This window comes from Ammospiza nelsoni, chromosome 11, assembly GCF_027579445.1.
Source record: "Ammospiza nelsoni isolate bAmmNel1 chromosome 11, bAmmNel1.pri, whole genome shotgun sequence".
Lineage (NCBI taxonomy): Eukaryota > Metazoa > Chordata > Aves > Passeriformes > Passerellidae > Ammospiza > Ammospiza nelsoni.
Genome location: NC_080643.1, coordinates 1,246,287 through 1,262,380, shown reverse-complemented (window position 1 = coordinate 1,262,380; position 16,094 = coordinate 1,246,287). Strand labels below are relative to the sequence as shown.

The 16,094-nt window shown below is 51.2% G+C and overlaps 1 protein-coding gene across 1 annotated transcript; it reads left to right on the top strand.

Annotated features, from left to right (window-relative positions):
• Window positions 1-1,312: 1,312 nt before the first annotated feature.
• EDEM1 (ER degradation enhancing alpha-mannosidase like protein 1) lies at window positions 1,313-14,510 on the top strand. Its single transcript, XM_059480000.1, has 12 exons — window positions 1,313-1,692; window positions 2,489-2,561; window positions 4,011-4,114; window positions 4,880-5,051; window positions 6,094-6,277; window positions 6,736-6,910; window positions 7,616-7,736; window positions 8,306-8,476; window positions 9,057-9,130; window positions 9,822-9,918; window positions 10,747-10,929; window positions 11,862-14,510. The coding sequence occupies exons 1-12, from the start codon at window positions 1,313-1,315 to the stop codon at window positions 11,949-11,951; spliced, it is 1,824 nt and encodes a 607-aa protein (XP_059335983.1). The 3' UTR covers window positions 11,952-14,510.
• Window positions 14,511-16,094: the final 1,584 nt, after the last annotated feature.

Here is a 16,094-nt window from a genome sequence, read left to right as displayed (position 1 = left end):
TCAGCATCCAGAAGTTTGGATGGACCACTGAGTTGTGATACTTGGTTTGGATTTATTCATTCTAGTGTTCCTGTTGCAATAACTGGAAAACAAAGACCTGACTCCTGAACTACTCTCCAATACAGGCTGAAGACAGATCATTATTGTCTGCTTGTCTGTCTGTGCATAACAAGCCCTTTATTTTTTTTCCTGTGCAGGCATTTTTCTCATTTCCTTGTAACCAACCAGGCACTTTGGTAAAAGGATGCAGCACCAGCGTGGAAGGACAGCTCAGCTCGGTGACAAGTGACCAGTTCACAGCCAGTGACCTGGATGCTGCTGAGGGTGCTGGGGTACCTCAGAGCTGGGTTTCCTCTTTATCTCTCCCCTGGCTGTGGTTTCTTTCTGTTCTTTTGTTTATCTTCAAGAGGTTTTACCAGTACTGCCGGAGTGCGTTCACTCGTATCCACATCCACACCTGGCACTTGTCAGCTCTTCTCTTTCTGCAGCTCTCGGGACCCGCAGCTGCCCCGGGGCTGTCCCTGAGCAGTGCCCGGGTCACCAGTGCTGCGGTCACAGCTGGTGTGAGCTCTGCTCACCACGCACTGCACTGTCCCGTCACCGCTGGCACTGCGGGGTGGCAGTCGCTGTGTCCGTGTCCTCCAGGATCCCGGCCCGGGAGGTGCCTTGGCTCCCTCCCACCGCAGCTCCCGGAACGCGGCTCCTGCCCCGCTCTGTGCTCCGGGCCGGCTGCAGGAGCCGCAATCACTGAGGCTGGCACAGCCCGCCCGGCCCAGGCGGTGCCAGCTGTGCCCGATGCTCACCCTGTCCCCGGCCCAGAGCCCCGAGTGCCACCTCCAGGTGACACCTCCAGGGATGGGCACCGCAGAGCTCCCCGGGCAGTGCCAAGGCCTGAGCACCCTTTCCATGGAGGAATTCCTGCTGCTGCCCGGCGCTGTCACCGGCACCCCGGGGCGTTTGTGGGAGCGCTGTGGCAGTGCCCGCCGGGCAGGGCAGGGCCCAGCGCTGGGCAGGGCTCCCGGCCCGGGCCTGTCCGGGGAGGCCGCGCCGCTGCCGGCCCCGCCCTGACCCTGCGCCTGCCGTGCCACGACAGCCCCGCGCCGCTCCGCCCCTTTAACGCCGCAGGGCGGTGCCTTTGAGTGACACACCGCGCGCCCAATGGCCGGAGGCCACTCCCTCCTCCGCGCCATCTCCACCAATAGCAGCGCAGAGTGGGCGGGCGTTGCGCCCCTCTCAACGCTTGTTTCCCTTCCGCTCTTAAAGGGGCCGCGGCGCGGCGCGGGCGGCGCCGCTGCGCTATGCGCGGGCGGCCATGCGATGGCGGTCGGTGGTGCTGGGGCTACTGCTGCTGCGGCTCGGGCTGCAGGCGCTGCTGGCGCTGCTGCCCGCGCTGGCCCGCGGGCTCTGCCTGCACCCGCGCCTGCCCTGCCCCGGCCCGCGGCCGCCAGCCCTGCCCGGCCCGCCCGCGGGCGCTGCGGGCCGCGGGGCCCGGCTGTGGGGCGCGGCGGCGGGCGGCGATGAGTACGAGCGGCGCTACAGCGGCGCCTTCCCGCCGCAGCTGCGGGCGCGGCTGCGGGACGCGGCCCGGGGCATGTTCGTGTTCGGCTACGACAGCTACATGGAGCACGCCTTCCCCCGCGACGAGCTCGACCCGCTGCACTGCCGCGGCCGCGGGCCCGACCGCCGCGACCCGTGAGTGCTGCCGGCAGCGGGGAAGGGCCGGGGGGGAACGGCTGTGGGGAACGGCTGTGGGGGGACGGCCGGGGTGGAACGGCTGTTAGGGTCCGGCTCTGGGGCACGGACCTGTGGGGAACGGCTGTAGGGGACCGGCTGTGGGGCACCGACCGGTGGGGAGCGGCTGCTGGGGCCCTGCGGTGTGGGCACGGCCCCGGGCTGGCATCGCTCCGTGTGTGCCTCCCTGGGGGTGAGGGTGGGCCCAGCCACGGCACAGCTGGTAATGGCCATATTCTAAAATACGGCAAGTTTCACCTCTGTATGAATCGTGGAATGGTTTGGGTGGGAAGGGACCCTAAAGCCCACCCAGTGCCAGCCCTGCCATGGTAGGGACCCCTCCCACTGTCCCAGGTGCTCCAGCCCCAGTGTCCAGCCCAGCCTTGGGCACTGCCAGGGATCCAGGGGCAGCCACAGCTGCTCTGGGCACCTGTGCCAGGGCTGCCCACCCTGCCAGGGAACAATTTCCTGTTAATATCCGGTATAAACCTATTCCCTTTAAGTTGGAAGCCATTTCCTCTTGTCCTGTCACTGCAGTCCCTCTCTGTATTTGTTGCAGCCTCCCTTCAGGTACTGGAATGAACTTTGCATATTGGGGCAGAGCTGTGGAACAGCTGCCCCGAGAGTCATGGAGCTTCCCCTTTTGGAGACATTCCAAACCTACCTAGATAGCTCCTGTGTCACCTGCTCCAGGTGACCCTGCCTGCACAGGTCTCTTCCAGCCTTAACAAACAATTCTGTGATTCTGCTCTTCCAGCTCCAACCTGAACATCAATGATGTGCTGGGGAATTACTCCCTGACGCTGATCGACGCGCTGGACACGCTGGCGGTGAGTCCTTGGTGTGGGACACTGCCCTGGCCACCCTGGGACTGCCCTGGCCACCCTGGGACCTGCCCTGGCTGGGGCAGCTCCCCAAGGCTTGCTCAGGGAGTGAGCTGGATCACGAGCTAACAGCTGGATCATGAGCTGACAGCTGGATCAGAAACCAGCAGTGTCACATGGGGTAACAGAATGAGAGTAGTTGGAGGTGGCAGCAGAGATTTCCTGAAGAGACAGAGGAAATTTTGGAGCTCCTCCCCAAGGTTCAGACGAGATCTCTTTGAGATTTGCCCGGGGTGGGTGGATTTGAGCTGGAGCTGCTGTGAGTTGCTGAGAGGTCCAGTAGGATGAGGGTTCATTGTGTGCACAGTGGCTGGAAGAGCTCTGGTTGTTTCACTTGGCAGAGAGGGCCTGACTTACACACAGATCTGTGTGAAGTGGTGAAAGGAAGGAGGGGAAAACCTGTACAGCTGCTTCTCTGCTGCATTTCTGCCAGAACTGGGAGATAATATGAGGAGCAGCTCATTTCTGTGTTAGTGCCAGGGCATGGGGTCATGAGCAGGAGCATTTTCAGAGACCCCAGCAGTTTCACTGTTCTCATCTGTGCAGCCAGGGCAGGCTGTGTGCCTTCTGGAGTGTCAGGGCTCACTGATGTGCAGGAACCACAGGGATGTGTATCTCCTCTGGCTCTTTGGCATATAAACCCTTCCCACTCCACCCTGGGCTGCAGCAGTGGTGAGGAGCTGCTGGAGCAGAACTGAAAGCAGAAGTGAGGGAGATGTTGGGTTTTACTGACAGAGAAGTTTGGGATCTGTGCTACGTGCCTGATAACAGTGCTTTCCTGTCCTCATCACCACTGGGGCTGTGCTTAACTTCTTTTCTCACATGTAAAGGTTCTGGTTGCTAAATCTCCCGTGTTTCAGAAGCTGCTGCATGGGGCAAGCCTGTTCTGCTCCCCATTGCTCAGACCAACACATGATGTTTCCCCACTGGGTCTGGGTACTGGGGACAGCTGGCACCTGGTGCTTTTGTTAAAAATGTAGGTATGTTCCAGCCTTTTCATGAGCTCAGGCAAGCAGGAACGTGTGTTTTCCTTCCACATTCCTGCTCCCCAAAGCTCAGGCTGAATTTACATCTGTCTCTGGATGCAGTGGAAATCAGTTCCTAGGTTAGACCTGTGGGAGGCAGGCACAAGGGAACTGCTGGGTGTGCAGTGCTGGGTCAGGAACCTGAAAGGTTGGACTGGCCTTTGGTCAGATAAACATTCAATCAAACTTCATTGTTCTGCAAGTTGTGTTATGTTTTAAGCTGAATTTAACTCTTGAACTGAGTTCAGGCAGTTTGAATACTCAGTGTGCTAAATCTGACTGCTGGGCTAAGATGTGAACTTGCCATTCTCTTCCCCAAGCCTCTTCTGAAGCAACAATTGTACAAACTAGCTTTGTTTTTCTGTAACAGGTAATGGGAAACTCCTCAGAATTCCAGAAGGCAGTGAAGTTGGTGATTGACACAGTTTCATTTGACAAAGACTCAACAGTCCAAGTTTTTGAGGCAACAATCAGGTATGTGGTGCTGAGTTTCTGTCTTTAAAGGTTAAGGATTTGGTGTGTGTAACTCACAGTGAAATCATTGATTAGGAGGTCTTTGGCAGGCTTTATTCCCTAAATGGTTCCTCAAGTAAGCTGTTTCTTAATCTCCTATGAAAATATTCCATCCTTTCATATAGGAAACAATTTTAATCAGTCCTGTGTGACCTGGAGCAGTGAGGCAGTGGTTGGCTCTGTGCTTGCAGCAGAGACTCAGATCTGTGCCCTGATCAGCAAACAGCCCTGGGACAGCTTTTCCCTGCTCTGTTTTTGGTTCATGGACTTCTGCTCACTTTCATTTTCATTTTAGATGAAAAAGACTCTTCTTTGTTGGAAATGGGTTTAGATACTGTCTGATTTTAAAGGGTTTTGTTTTCTGAGTGCCTCAAGCAGTGTTTATTCCTGCTTGACATGGCTAGGCTTTCTTTTTTCTGAGTACTGAGTTTATGCAACACCCTTTCTGCCATTTGCAGGGACAAGGAGGTCTTCACTCCTAAACAGATTTGTTCCAAGAACTCCTGGGTTAGGTAAATTTTGCAGAACCATGTTTTGGAACAGTGGCTGACAACAGCATGAGTTCTACATGTGTTCACTACTGCTGGGGAAAAGCCAGGTCATTTTGTGTAGTGCCTGTAAGGAGCACAAAGTCATAATTCTGTCAGACATGACAGCAGTAAGGTGTTCAGGTGAGGAATGAGCTTCAGGTGAGGAATGAAAACCTGAATTTTCCTTTTCCCACAGGGTTTTGGGAAGCCTGCTGTCTGCCCACATCATCATTACAGACACCAAGCAGCCCTTTGGTGACATGACCATCAAGGATTATGACAATGAGCTGCTGCACCTGGCTCATGACCTGGCAGTGAGGCTGCTGCCAGCCTTTGAGAACACCAAAACTGGCATTCCCTACCCTCGGGTGAGTGACAGCAGCCCTGGGGAAGCAGGCTCAAAGCAGTTTCACCTGTGCTGCACCTTCAGTTTGGTGCCCTTTTATGTGCACTTGGGGTATTGAGCCTGCCCTAAGTTATTCTGAAGTGACACAGGGGAAACTGCCCTGAGTTGTGGTGGTGTGTATAGTACAGTTTGCTGCTTCTGTCTAGTGAATGTTTTCCCTGGGCTGATTTTCACTGTGTTTATTGTTCCCTGTGGGTCAGGAGTCATTTGTTCCCTCGCTGGTTGGTGGAGCATTCCCTGCCCTGTGTCACACAGCAGCAAACAATGCAGTCAGTAACAAGGAGTACTGTAAAGGCAAAGAGGAGGAAAGTGACTCTATTGGTGACTTGCTACTAAAACAATTACATTAGAATAAAACTCTTCTGAAATATTTATCATACTGGGCTTGCAATTTATAATTTCCTGAAGACTGCTCAGCGTGTCTCAGTACTCTGGGATTGCTGGATGCTGCAGCCTCTTGTTTTAAGCAGATGCAGTTGGCAAGGAGGAGGATGTCACTACTACTGGAACAATCCTAAACTGCAAAACTATAATTAGCACTTGCCTGGCTGCTCTTAATTTCTGGAGACAGCAGCACTGCTTTTCCCCTTGTAGAAATGTGAATTTTCACTTCTGTTCAGAGCCTGGTAAAGCAGCTGAGGGTGCTGTAACTTCCCTTCAGCACCCTGTCCCATGGGGAAGGGGAGGAGCATCCACTGAGGAAGCTCTTGGTTTCACCAGCACAAACTGAGGGCAGCAAAGAAGGAAAAGCCTGAATGTTTAGTGGAAGGCATGAGAAAGTGAAGTTTGCAAGGGTTAGCAAGTATAAGAGAAAATGAGGCTTGCCCACTTTAGGCATGGTGTTGTAATGCTGGAAGAAGAATGTCAGGAATTCTACAGGAAAGCTTTCCAAGTGTGCTGGTTTTGTGTCTCTGCACATTCCATGCTGCACGTTGAAAGGCTTGTGCTAAAGGGAGGGTGCAGCTGTGAGCACAGCTGGGAGTGCAGCCTGTCCCTGCCCACAGGTGAACCTGAAGAAGGGGGTTCCCCCAGACAGCCACAACGAGACCTGCACAGCAGGAGCTGGGTCCTTGCTGGTGGAGTTTGGGATCCTCAGCAGGCTGCTTGGAGACTCCACCTTCGAGTGGGTGGCCAGGAGAGCTGTGAAGGCCCTGTGGAGCCTCAGGAGCAATAACACTGGACTGCTGGGTAAAGTCTGAGTGCCTCTGTGTCCTCATGTGTCCTCACCTTTGTCCTTCTGCTCTCTCTGTAGCTGTTCAGTCACGTTCTCCTTGTGTACCCAGGGCTTGTGTTGAACTAACGGCACTTTGGGGCTTTCCAAGAAAAATGGAGTCTCTGAAAGACTCCTCAGGGCACAGGTTTTCAACTCAAATTTTCCACAAAACTGGGGAATGGAACTGAAGGCCCTGATTTGTGTCCCCATTAATATAAATCAGATTGGCAGATGACTCAAAGTACTTTAAATAACTGCATGTGTGTGGGTGTTCCTCAGACGAATCCACCACTGTAGCACTTCATCTGATGTTAATCTTTGATTCTTCCTCCTTGGGAATTTCTGAACCTGTGATATTGCCAAGTCTTGACTGGATTGTTTCTCTCTGATATACTCAGCAATCTCAGACTAAACTTGTTGTTTGTTCTGAAAGGAAATGTTGTGAATATCCAGACTGGTCACTGGGTTGGAAAGCAGAGTGGACTGGGAGCAGGGTCAGATTCGTTCTATGAGTACCTGCTGAAGTCCTACATCCTCTTTGGGGAAAAGGAAGACCTGGACATGTTCAACTCTGCTTATCAGAACATTCAGAACCACTTGAGGAGAGGGTATGTGATTCATGTCAGCATCAATTCCTTGAGCAGTGAATCTTCCAGCAGGATCTGAAACACATCTGTTTGTGGTGCTTTGTGTCAGGCTCTAGAAAATCTGTTCTTAAATCTCCTTTCCATGGTAGTCTCCTCATTCCTCAGCAACTGATGGGGTGCAGAGAAGCCAAACTGCTTACTGTCCCATTTATAAATGTTGAGAAAAGTCTGGCACTGCAAAAGAAATGTATTAAATTGGCTGCTTTGTTCTGAAAGCCTCATCTTGCCTAGCATGACTTTTGGTAGAAATTCTGCTGGCAGAGCTCTAAGATATGATCCCTGTATGAATTAACATCCCTATATGAATTAACTCCTCTGAGGGCATGACAGTGTTTGGGTTCCCTTCACAAGGAGCCCAGCAGAGCAGAGCAGTGCCTGCCTGAGCTGTGGCAGTGTGCTGTGTGCTGCCCAGGCAGAGGCACTGCCCTGCATTGTCCCTGCATTGTTCCCTGCATTGTTCCTGCATTGTTCCTGCATTGTTCCTGCATTGTCCCTGCATTGTCCCTGCATTGTCCCTGCATCGTCCCTGCATCGTCCCTGCATCGTCCCTGCATCGTCCCTGCATCGTCCCTGCATCGTCCCTGCATTGTTCCCTGCATTGTTCCCTGCATTGTCCCTGCATTGTCCCTGCATTGTCCCTGCATTGTCCCTGCATTGTCCCTGCAGCAGGGAGGCCTGCAATGAAGGAGAAGGGGACCCTCCCCTCTACGTCAACGTCAACATGTACACGGGCCAGCTGATGAACACCTGGATTGACTCTCTGCAGGCCTTCTTCCCTGGGCTGCAGGTGAGCTTTCCTGCTGGGAAAGGCCATGTGGGAAGGCCCATCCTAGTCCTGGCCTGGGAGTGAGCCTGAGTCTGGCCTGGGAGTGAGCCTGAGTCTGGGCTGGGAGTGAGCCTGAGTCCTGGCCTGGGAGTGAGCCTGAGTCCTGGGCTGGGAGTGAGCCTGAGTCCTGGGCTGGGAGTGAGCCTGAGTCTGGCCTGGGAGTGAGTTTTCCTGCTGGGAAAGGCCCATCCCAGTCCTGGGCTGGGGGTGAGCCTGAGTCCTGAGCTGAGCTCCCACCTGTGGCTTTGCAGAGTTCAGTTCAGCCCTGCATTAACGCAGCCATGTGGGGAGCCTTGGCCTGCTCTCTGCTAGATCTGAGATTTTCAACTTCCCTCTTTTAGCCTCAGCATTTGTGTTCTGTGCTGTGAGGCTCTGCTAGAGCTTTTACTGCAAAGAGCGAATACATTAGTACTTTTGGGGGGTTGTTTTCTGTGTGTTTTATGGGGGAAGAGTTGTTTTAGGTGCCACACTCTCATCTTTGCTGGCCTGCAGCACTAAGTGCGTGTATCTCTGGCTGCTCTGGTGCCCAGGTGTTGATAGGAGATGTGGAAGATGCCATTTGCCTCCATGCCTTCTATTATGCCATCTGGAAACGCTATGGGGCTCTCCCAGAGAGGTACAACTGGCAGCTGCAGGCCCCAGATGTTCCCTTCTATCCCCTGAGGCCAGAGCTGGTGGAGTCCACATATCTTCTGTACCAGGTATCTGCCTTCCCTGAGCTGCATGTCCTGGCTGGGCCAAAAAGCTTTTGTTCAGAAAGTCACTTTATCCCCCTGACCTCTGGCCAGCTGAATTTTGGCAGCCCTGGAGCTGCCTCTTGTCCTGTGGAGTCTGTGGGCAGGCACTGCAGTGTTGTGCAATGTTGTTGCTCTGCTGTTTGCTTCAAAAACAGCCTTTTTTAAAAGGCAGGCAAAAACAACACAAACCCACCTTTTCTAAAAGCTGCTGGCAGATTTTTACAAGGCAGAGACCTGTGACTGCTCAACCAAAATTGCTGAAGTAAATGTAAGAGCTTTCCTTGCAATGCTGCCCAGGCACAGATACAATAAACTAAAGTAACTGTCCCTACAAGGAGGGGATCAGAGAGTTTGGATTTACTGCAGGTTTTCTAGGATTTGCTCTAAAGCAAATGTGAGAAGCTTGCACTGGCTAATCCAAGTCATGCTCCCATAGAGATAAGTTTGCTGATACAAGACTCTGGTACCAATAGGCCTTTGTTGTGTTATTTTTACAGGATTTCAAAATTGCTGACTCTAACTCTTGTCTGTCTTCCTTATTTAGGCCACAAAGAACCCGTTTTACCTTCATGTGGGAATGGATATTCTGCAGAGTTTGGAAAAATATACAAAAGCAAAGTCAGTCTTCAATGTTCTTTTCTTCTCTCAGTGCTATATATCTATATTTTATTCTACAAATATTGTATAGAATCCAGTCTGCCACATGTAGGTAAACCAGAAAACCCAGTCCTCCTTGAAAGCCACAAGTGATGATTTATTTATTGAGCACTTCTTTCTTTCCCATCTGAAAATGAAATTACAGTCCAGTGGATAACTTTATGCATTTGGAATTTTATCACTGCCTTTCAAAATGCACTGCTGATGATCAGCTGCTAAAAACTGCTGAAAACAGTGGTTGGGATTTTTCCTAGGGATCCTGCAAGATTATTTCTCCCCTCCTGGTGTTTAGCTGAACTGAGGGATGGCCCCTAAGGCAGATGCTGCTGGGTGTCAGCTTCCAGTTCAAGACAGCAGCAGTGAATCCTTTAATACTGAGTAGCTGAACTTCTTGCAAGGCTCAGGGGGAAGACAGCGAATTTTTATTCCTTTTTATTAATTGACTAATTTTCTAGACAAATGTGTGATGGCTGGCCAGGTCAGGCATTGCTGCTGAGTGGGGTTCAGGCGATCACAAACCAGTACCCAGTGAGTGCTGCACAACACAGCTGTTCCATTTGAGCTTCCCCTGGCAGCTGGAATGCTCTGAGGTGAGGGGGTGTGTGAGAGCAGGAGGGCTGGAGCTGATCCCAAACCCTGTCCAATGCTGCAGGTGTGGCTATGCCACGTTGCACCACGTGGTGGACAAGACCAAGGAGGACCGGATGGAGAGCTTTTTCCTCAGTGAAACCTGTAAATATTTGTACCTGGTAAGTGTGTGCTCCTCACTGCAAGGCACTGCACAAAAAGGGCACAGGAGGGGGCAGGAGGTTACTAATTATTAATTAGAAACTGGGTTGGGGATGGGGCATCATTAATGACAACCTGCTGGGCTCTGGGGTTTGTGTATGGGGGTGGTTCAGGCTGAGCTCCTCTTGTTTGACCTCACCCCACTCTCTGAGCTAAAGCAGCTGCCCAGGTGTGGTTCCTGCACCTGGAGGGCTGCACATCTTTGGGAGGAGGCTGGGAAGGAGAGGGAGCTGGACTGGAGGGAGCTGCTGCTCAGCTCTGAGCTGAGTACTGCTTGCAGCCCTCCTGCCTGGGGCACAGCCTCTGCTTTCTCCCTGCTGGGCTTTGGCACTCACAGGAGAAAGCATTTGTGCTGGCATTGCCTAAGCCCCTGTTCTCAATCTCCTTTAGTGCAGAAAACCAAATAAATCTGTGACTGAGTGGATGCCAGCCTAGAAATGCCTCACAGAGCAGCTTAGAAAAATAAGGGCACTTTCAGTTGTGTGAGAAGTTTTTCTTCTGCTCTCCTCTTCTAACTGCTCAGATCAATCCCTTGCATTAAGACTATTTATTTCCATTTGCTCCAGTATTATTTAGCACTAAAAGGTATTTTTGTGTGATCCTTCAAAGTGTGAGTACCTGTTCCCAGCTGATTGTTACTGGGAGGTGAAGGATGAGGCACAACCTGCAATGGCTGTCTCTGCCATCTCTCCTTCAGCTGTTTGATGAAGAGAACCCAGTGCAGAAATCTGGAATAATTTCATGTTTAGTACTGATGTAGTGCAATGTCTGTCCCATCTCTCCTTCAGCTGTTTGATGAAGAGAACCCAGTGCACAGGTCTGGCAATAAGTTCATGTTCACCACTGAGGGCCACGTGGTGTCTGTGGACGAGCGGTTCCGGAGCTCGCTGTGGGAGGACATCCTGCCTGCAGGGGAGCACAGCCTCAAAGCCAAACCCTCCGAGCCCAAGGCAGCCAACTTCAGCTCCAATGTAAGCAACACACTGCCTGGGGCTGGGGAGGGGCAGCCAGGACACACTGAGCCTCTGGGAGGGCTGCTGCTGGGAGTTCCCTTTAGAAATGGCAAACACCCAAAGAGCTCCTCTACTGCTGTAGAGAGTTCCCTTTAGAAATGTCAAACACCTGAGGAGCTCCCCTGAGCAGCACTTGCAGCAGCAGCATAAATGGCATCATGTGTGGGATGCTGGTGAAGGTGAAACCTGTCCCCTTTGAAGTGTTTTGCAGCAATTGTTTTGCTCTTTGTTAATTTACTTCCAATTATTTTTCCCTTCCCTTTTTCTTTACCCTTAAAACTCTCCAGTGTTGCTGTCAGGGGCAAAGGGAGAAGCAGAGGGTCATCCAAACTCAGCTTTGTCTTCCTCAGTGGGGTTTTGGGGGATGTAAAAGGGGACCTCTCTCAGCAAGGCCTCAGCTGGCCCCAGAGCTGTGGCTCCAGTGCCCATCACCAACCAAAACAGATCTGGTTTAATCACAGAATGTTGGAGTTGAAAGGACCTTAAAGATTGCCTCATTCCACCCCTAGTGGGACACCTGCCACTAGAGCAGTTAAGGACAATTTAAAAAATATCTCCTGGTAGGTTCTGGTGTGGCTCCTTCCTCCTCCCCACAGAGCTCCAGGAAAAGAGCATTATTTTAAACATTCACAGTTGTCATAGTGAAGGAAATCTCAGTTGCACAACAAGCTGTGCTGTGTGTTTGGAAGCTGCAGCCTGCACTGAGGAAACACTTGCTGCTCATTTGTGGGATTTGTGCTGCAAGTCTGCACAGAACAAGGGAAAGTTGGGGGAAAAAGTGTTATTTGGTACAGTTTTCTGTACTGGGAGGATCTGAGGGGATTGCAGAGGGGATGGGCTTGCTTGGGTTTGGATCTGAGTCTTTAAAAAGATGTAAATTTTCTCAACAGTGTAACAGAGTCCCTGATGAGAGGAGGTACCTGCTGCCCCTGAAGAGCAACTACATGAGACAGATCGACAGAATGGTGGGGCTGATCTGAGGGACTCTGCAGGGGAACTTGGGGGAGCTTGGCATCCTCTGCAGACATTCCTCCCCTTCAGCTGCTCCCTGCAAGGCTGGGTCCCCCAGGTGTCCCCCAGGTGTCCCCCAGTGTCCCCAGTGGACACCTAGGAGATGGAGCTCATTCCTCTGAGCTGGGGTAACCTCCCGTGCCACCTGAACAAACAGCTCTTGTTTCAAGACTTCTATGAGAAATGTTGTTGCAAATGAAGGCTGAATCTATTTTAAAAGAAAAAGAAGGCAAATTGGCCTGTGCCACTTAGCTACCTCCTTGTAGCTGTGTTACAAATGTCCCTCTAGAGCAGGGTCTGCTGTTTAATCTGAAATGATCTCGGGGCTTGGGGAAGGAGTGGGGAAGTGCAATTTTTTACACCAAGTTGAACTATTGAATTTTTCTGACTAGCAATACACAACCTAAAGGTCTACTCAGGTAGGAACCCACTGGGTTTGCTGAAACAAAACTGCTCTGTGTACTCTTGGAGAGATCACTGCTGCTGGTGTGAGAGCTGCTGGCAGAGTGTGACATCCCTCCCAGCCCCAGCTGATAGAAGCTGCAGGGCTGTGGGAGCCTGTGGCTGCAGAAACCAGTGATCAAACCAATCCAGGTGCCTTTTTGGAAGGGGGAATTGCAGAGCCACTCAGGCAGAAGTTCCCAAAGTTTCCTTGTTTGCCAAGTTTTCAGTGCCTTTTCAGGAGAGATGCTGCTAAGAACTGGTGTCACAGTACATGAAGAACAAACTATTTCACATTCCTGACAGGATTCATGTGTTAGTGCCTTAAGTTCTCTTCACTACCAGGGAAATCTGAGCTTCCTTGGGAAGATGGAAAAGTATTTCTGATGAGTGGGTTGCAAAATACAGTGGAACCCAAAGTCACTTAAAAAGAGGTGTTTGGAGTTTTTTTGAAGATACTGGAAAAATATCTGTGAACTTTCAGGAAGAAGGCAGTTAAGGGCTTGAGGGATGACAACAAACTGAGGCCAAAACAACTATTTTAAATATACCAAGTTGGGGTTTTTTTTCTGGTCGTTGCTTATATACTTCTAACTTTTGACTACAGTTGAAGTAGTAGAATTTCATTTTTGGGTTAATGACTTTTAAATTGAGGCATAAATATGAGGGCAACTTGATCTGCTGTATTTTCACCTTCTTACAACCACATTGGTTTTCATAAACCACGTGTTGCAACTCAAAACATTTCTAATAAATATGAAGTTTGTGCTGGAGAGGTTATTGTTGGAATCTTTTAATGTACAGATGCATCTCAGGGACTTTGTTGTAGAATCTTCTATTCCATGATAGTTGAATCTTGTATTCAGGCAAAACAAAATAATCATCAAGTCTTCTTAGTGTTATTATGTGTGTTTGAGGGGATGAAGGGTTGGAGGGGGGACAGGGAAATAGGTTAAAATTTCCCAAAATATTGCAATAGAATGGGTTGCCTCGGTGTTTGAGTCAGCTGGTGATTCAGCTCCTGTGGCATTGGCTTTGCCAAAGGTTTTTCTGCAGTGTCTGAGTTTGTGTTTCAGGGAAGAGCAGGATTGGAGGTGCTGTGGTGCAGGGAGGGTCAGGCAGTGCTGAGTGCAGGGTGAGGAGGGCAGGAGGGTGGCAGGGGCACTGCTGCCCTCTCAGAGCTCTGGGCTCTCAGAGCAGAGTGAGGGAGCCCAGCCCAGCACCCACACGGGCTGGGGCAGCTCCCAGGGTGGGCAGAGTGTGGGGATGGCCAGGATAACCAGGACAGAGCCACCCTGAGGGTTCTGGTGGCTCCTCCTGCTCCAGTTCGTCCCTGGCTCCCAGTTCAGCTCCCTGGCTGTGACTTGGCCACTCTCCCTGTGATGGTGATTGTGATTGTGATTGTGACTGTGCTGTCTGAACTCCTGAACCCAGGGAGGCTCCCAGCCCAGCACCTGCACAGAATCCATTCCAGAGACAATTCCAGGACTGGGAGGAAGTTGCACAAGTGCTTTGCCATTGTGTTTTCCTTGTGATTGCCAGGAGTAGTGAAAGGTGGTGAGAATGAGAGCAGCCCAGACAGGAATTGCAGCCTTCCAGGCAAACAGGGTCAGCTTCCCTTGGGAATTGCTGTGGAATTTCTGCTGCCAGGTGATGTGGCAGTCATCTTTCCATAGGAATGCTTTTATCCTCCCACAAGCTGCTGGTAAAAGACTCTGTGTTCCTTCAGGAGCCAACTTTTCTCTCTCTTTGTTCTAAAACTGCTTGGATACGTTTTTACTCTGTAAGGACAGGGCACCCATTGTGCACTAAAATGAGCTTTTGTATAAGTCAATGGCATCAAAATGGAGCTGATAACAGTGCTGGAATAGTTTGCTGAAATAGACTCTTGTATTTCTTGGTATCATGTGCAATATCAAGTTTTCTGAACTGAAAGTGCCATGTATGCTTAATTATTATTTATCCATGAAGTATTTAACTGAGGAAACCTGGAAGAGGACCAAATGTGCTTTCATGAAATGTCCTGAATTTTCAACACTTGCCTTGCCTTTTGCAAATCTTCATTAAAAAATAGCGTGTTTGACTACTCTGATGTGTGTTTGTCCTGTAGGGGGGATCTCTCTGCACCTTGTGTACACTGGGATTTCATCTGGTTAGAGCTGGGACAGTTCCATTTATCCTTCCTGCAGGAGAATAAACCCACTCCAAAACAACAGGGCTCTTCTCCCTCTGTTCCTTTCTCTCCTGGAGAGTTTGGGGGCAGCTGAGAGCAGGGCTTGGTGTGGGATAAGTGAAATGGACTCATGAGCAGGTCCTGACCTCCCTGCTGGGATTCCCAGTCCTTTGTCCAGTCCATGAAAAACCTGGAATTGTGCACCAAGAGCCTTGCTGAGCTCTCTCCAGCCCATGGAGAACCAGCCTGGGAAACAGCTGGTGCTGGGTTTGAGAGCAGGAATGTGGAAATGAGCTGTCTGACCATCACTGTGATTTATTGGCTCTCCTTTGCTGCCTTTCCCTCCTGGGTTTGTTTTCTGTCGGATTGGCATTATCTCTGTGCTGTTTCCTGGTTTGCAGCGCTGGTGCAGGGGCTGCTGGGGCTGGCAGGACATTTGCTGTGTCTGGATCAAGCTCCACGTTCCTGGCAAATGTCTGTGGAACACTGGGGATGGGGATTTTGCAGTGGTTCTAAAGTTCCTCTGGGTTTTTGGGTAATGAGATCTTTGCCTTGCTTTACTTTTGCTGCATTCAGACTTCTAAGAGTCAATTCCAAAGTGGGTGTAAAGGAGCTGAAATGCTGATTTTGGGGCAAGCACCCCAGCTCTGATGGTTTTCTCCCTGTGGCTGCACATTTAGCAGTGGAATCTCTATTTGCTGTCATTGCTTAGCTTGTCACCTGCCTCATCTGCTCCCAGAGGGTTGAGCAGCTCTGAGTGCTTTACTTGCAGCTTTTCCAGCCCACATTTCAGAAATTATCTCCAAAAAGGCCACTCTGCCATTGTTGCTTTCCTGGGAGACTGGAGTGGAGTAAGATCGCCGGTGATGCAGGATTTAAAATCCAAAGACGAGATTGAAAACTGGCATTTTTGGGGTGAATTGCTTGGGAGCAGCCGGGTTTCAGAGCCGGCCAGAGGAGTGCGATGCTGTAGCTCCGGCTGCCTCCAGCAGAGCCCTCCCTTGTGCCACAGTTCGAGGCTTTGGCTGAGCACCGAAACCCCGCTGGCCCCAGCGCCGGGAAAAGCAGATTTACACCTGGGAAAAGCAGATTTACACCTGGGAAAATGCGGGATCAGCAGCGCCCAAGCATCTCCGAGAGGGAAAGGACATGACACTTCTCATTCCTGCAGATGTTCACCTTTATCCGGGCTTGGAACTGCTTTTTGGGAGGGATTTTGTGCCCCTGATCACCTCTGTGTGGTTTATCCACATGAAAGCACCAATAAATGTTCCCTGGAGCTGCCGTGTACCCTTCAGCCTCCTTTGTGCCCACACTGATGAGAGCCCACTGCTTTGGAACCATTTTACTGAAAAGCACTTTTTTTCCCCCAAAGGTTTTGTTGCCTGGCATTTTGCAGGGATGGGGAGGAGCAGAGCCCAGGAGCAGCCCCAGCCCTGCTTGGTGATCACGGCTGGATTTACTGGGGCCAGGGAGGAGTTCCAGTCCCCATGGGGAG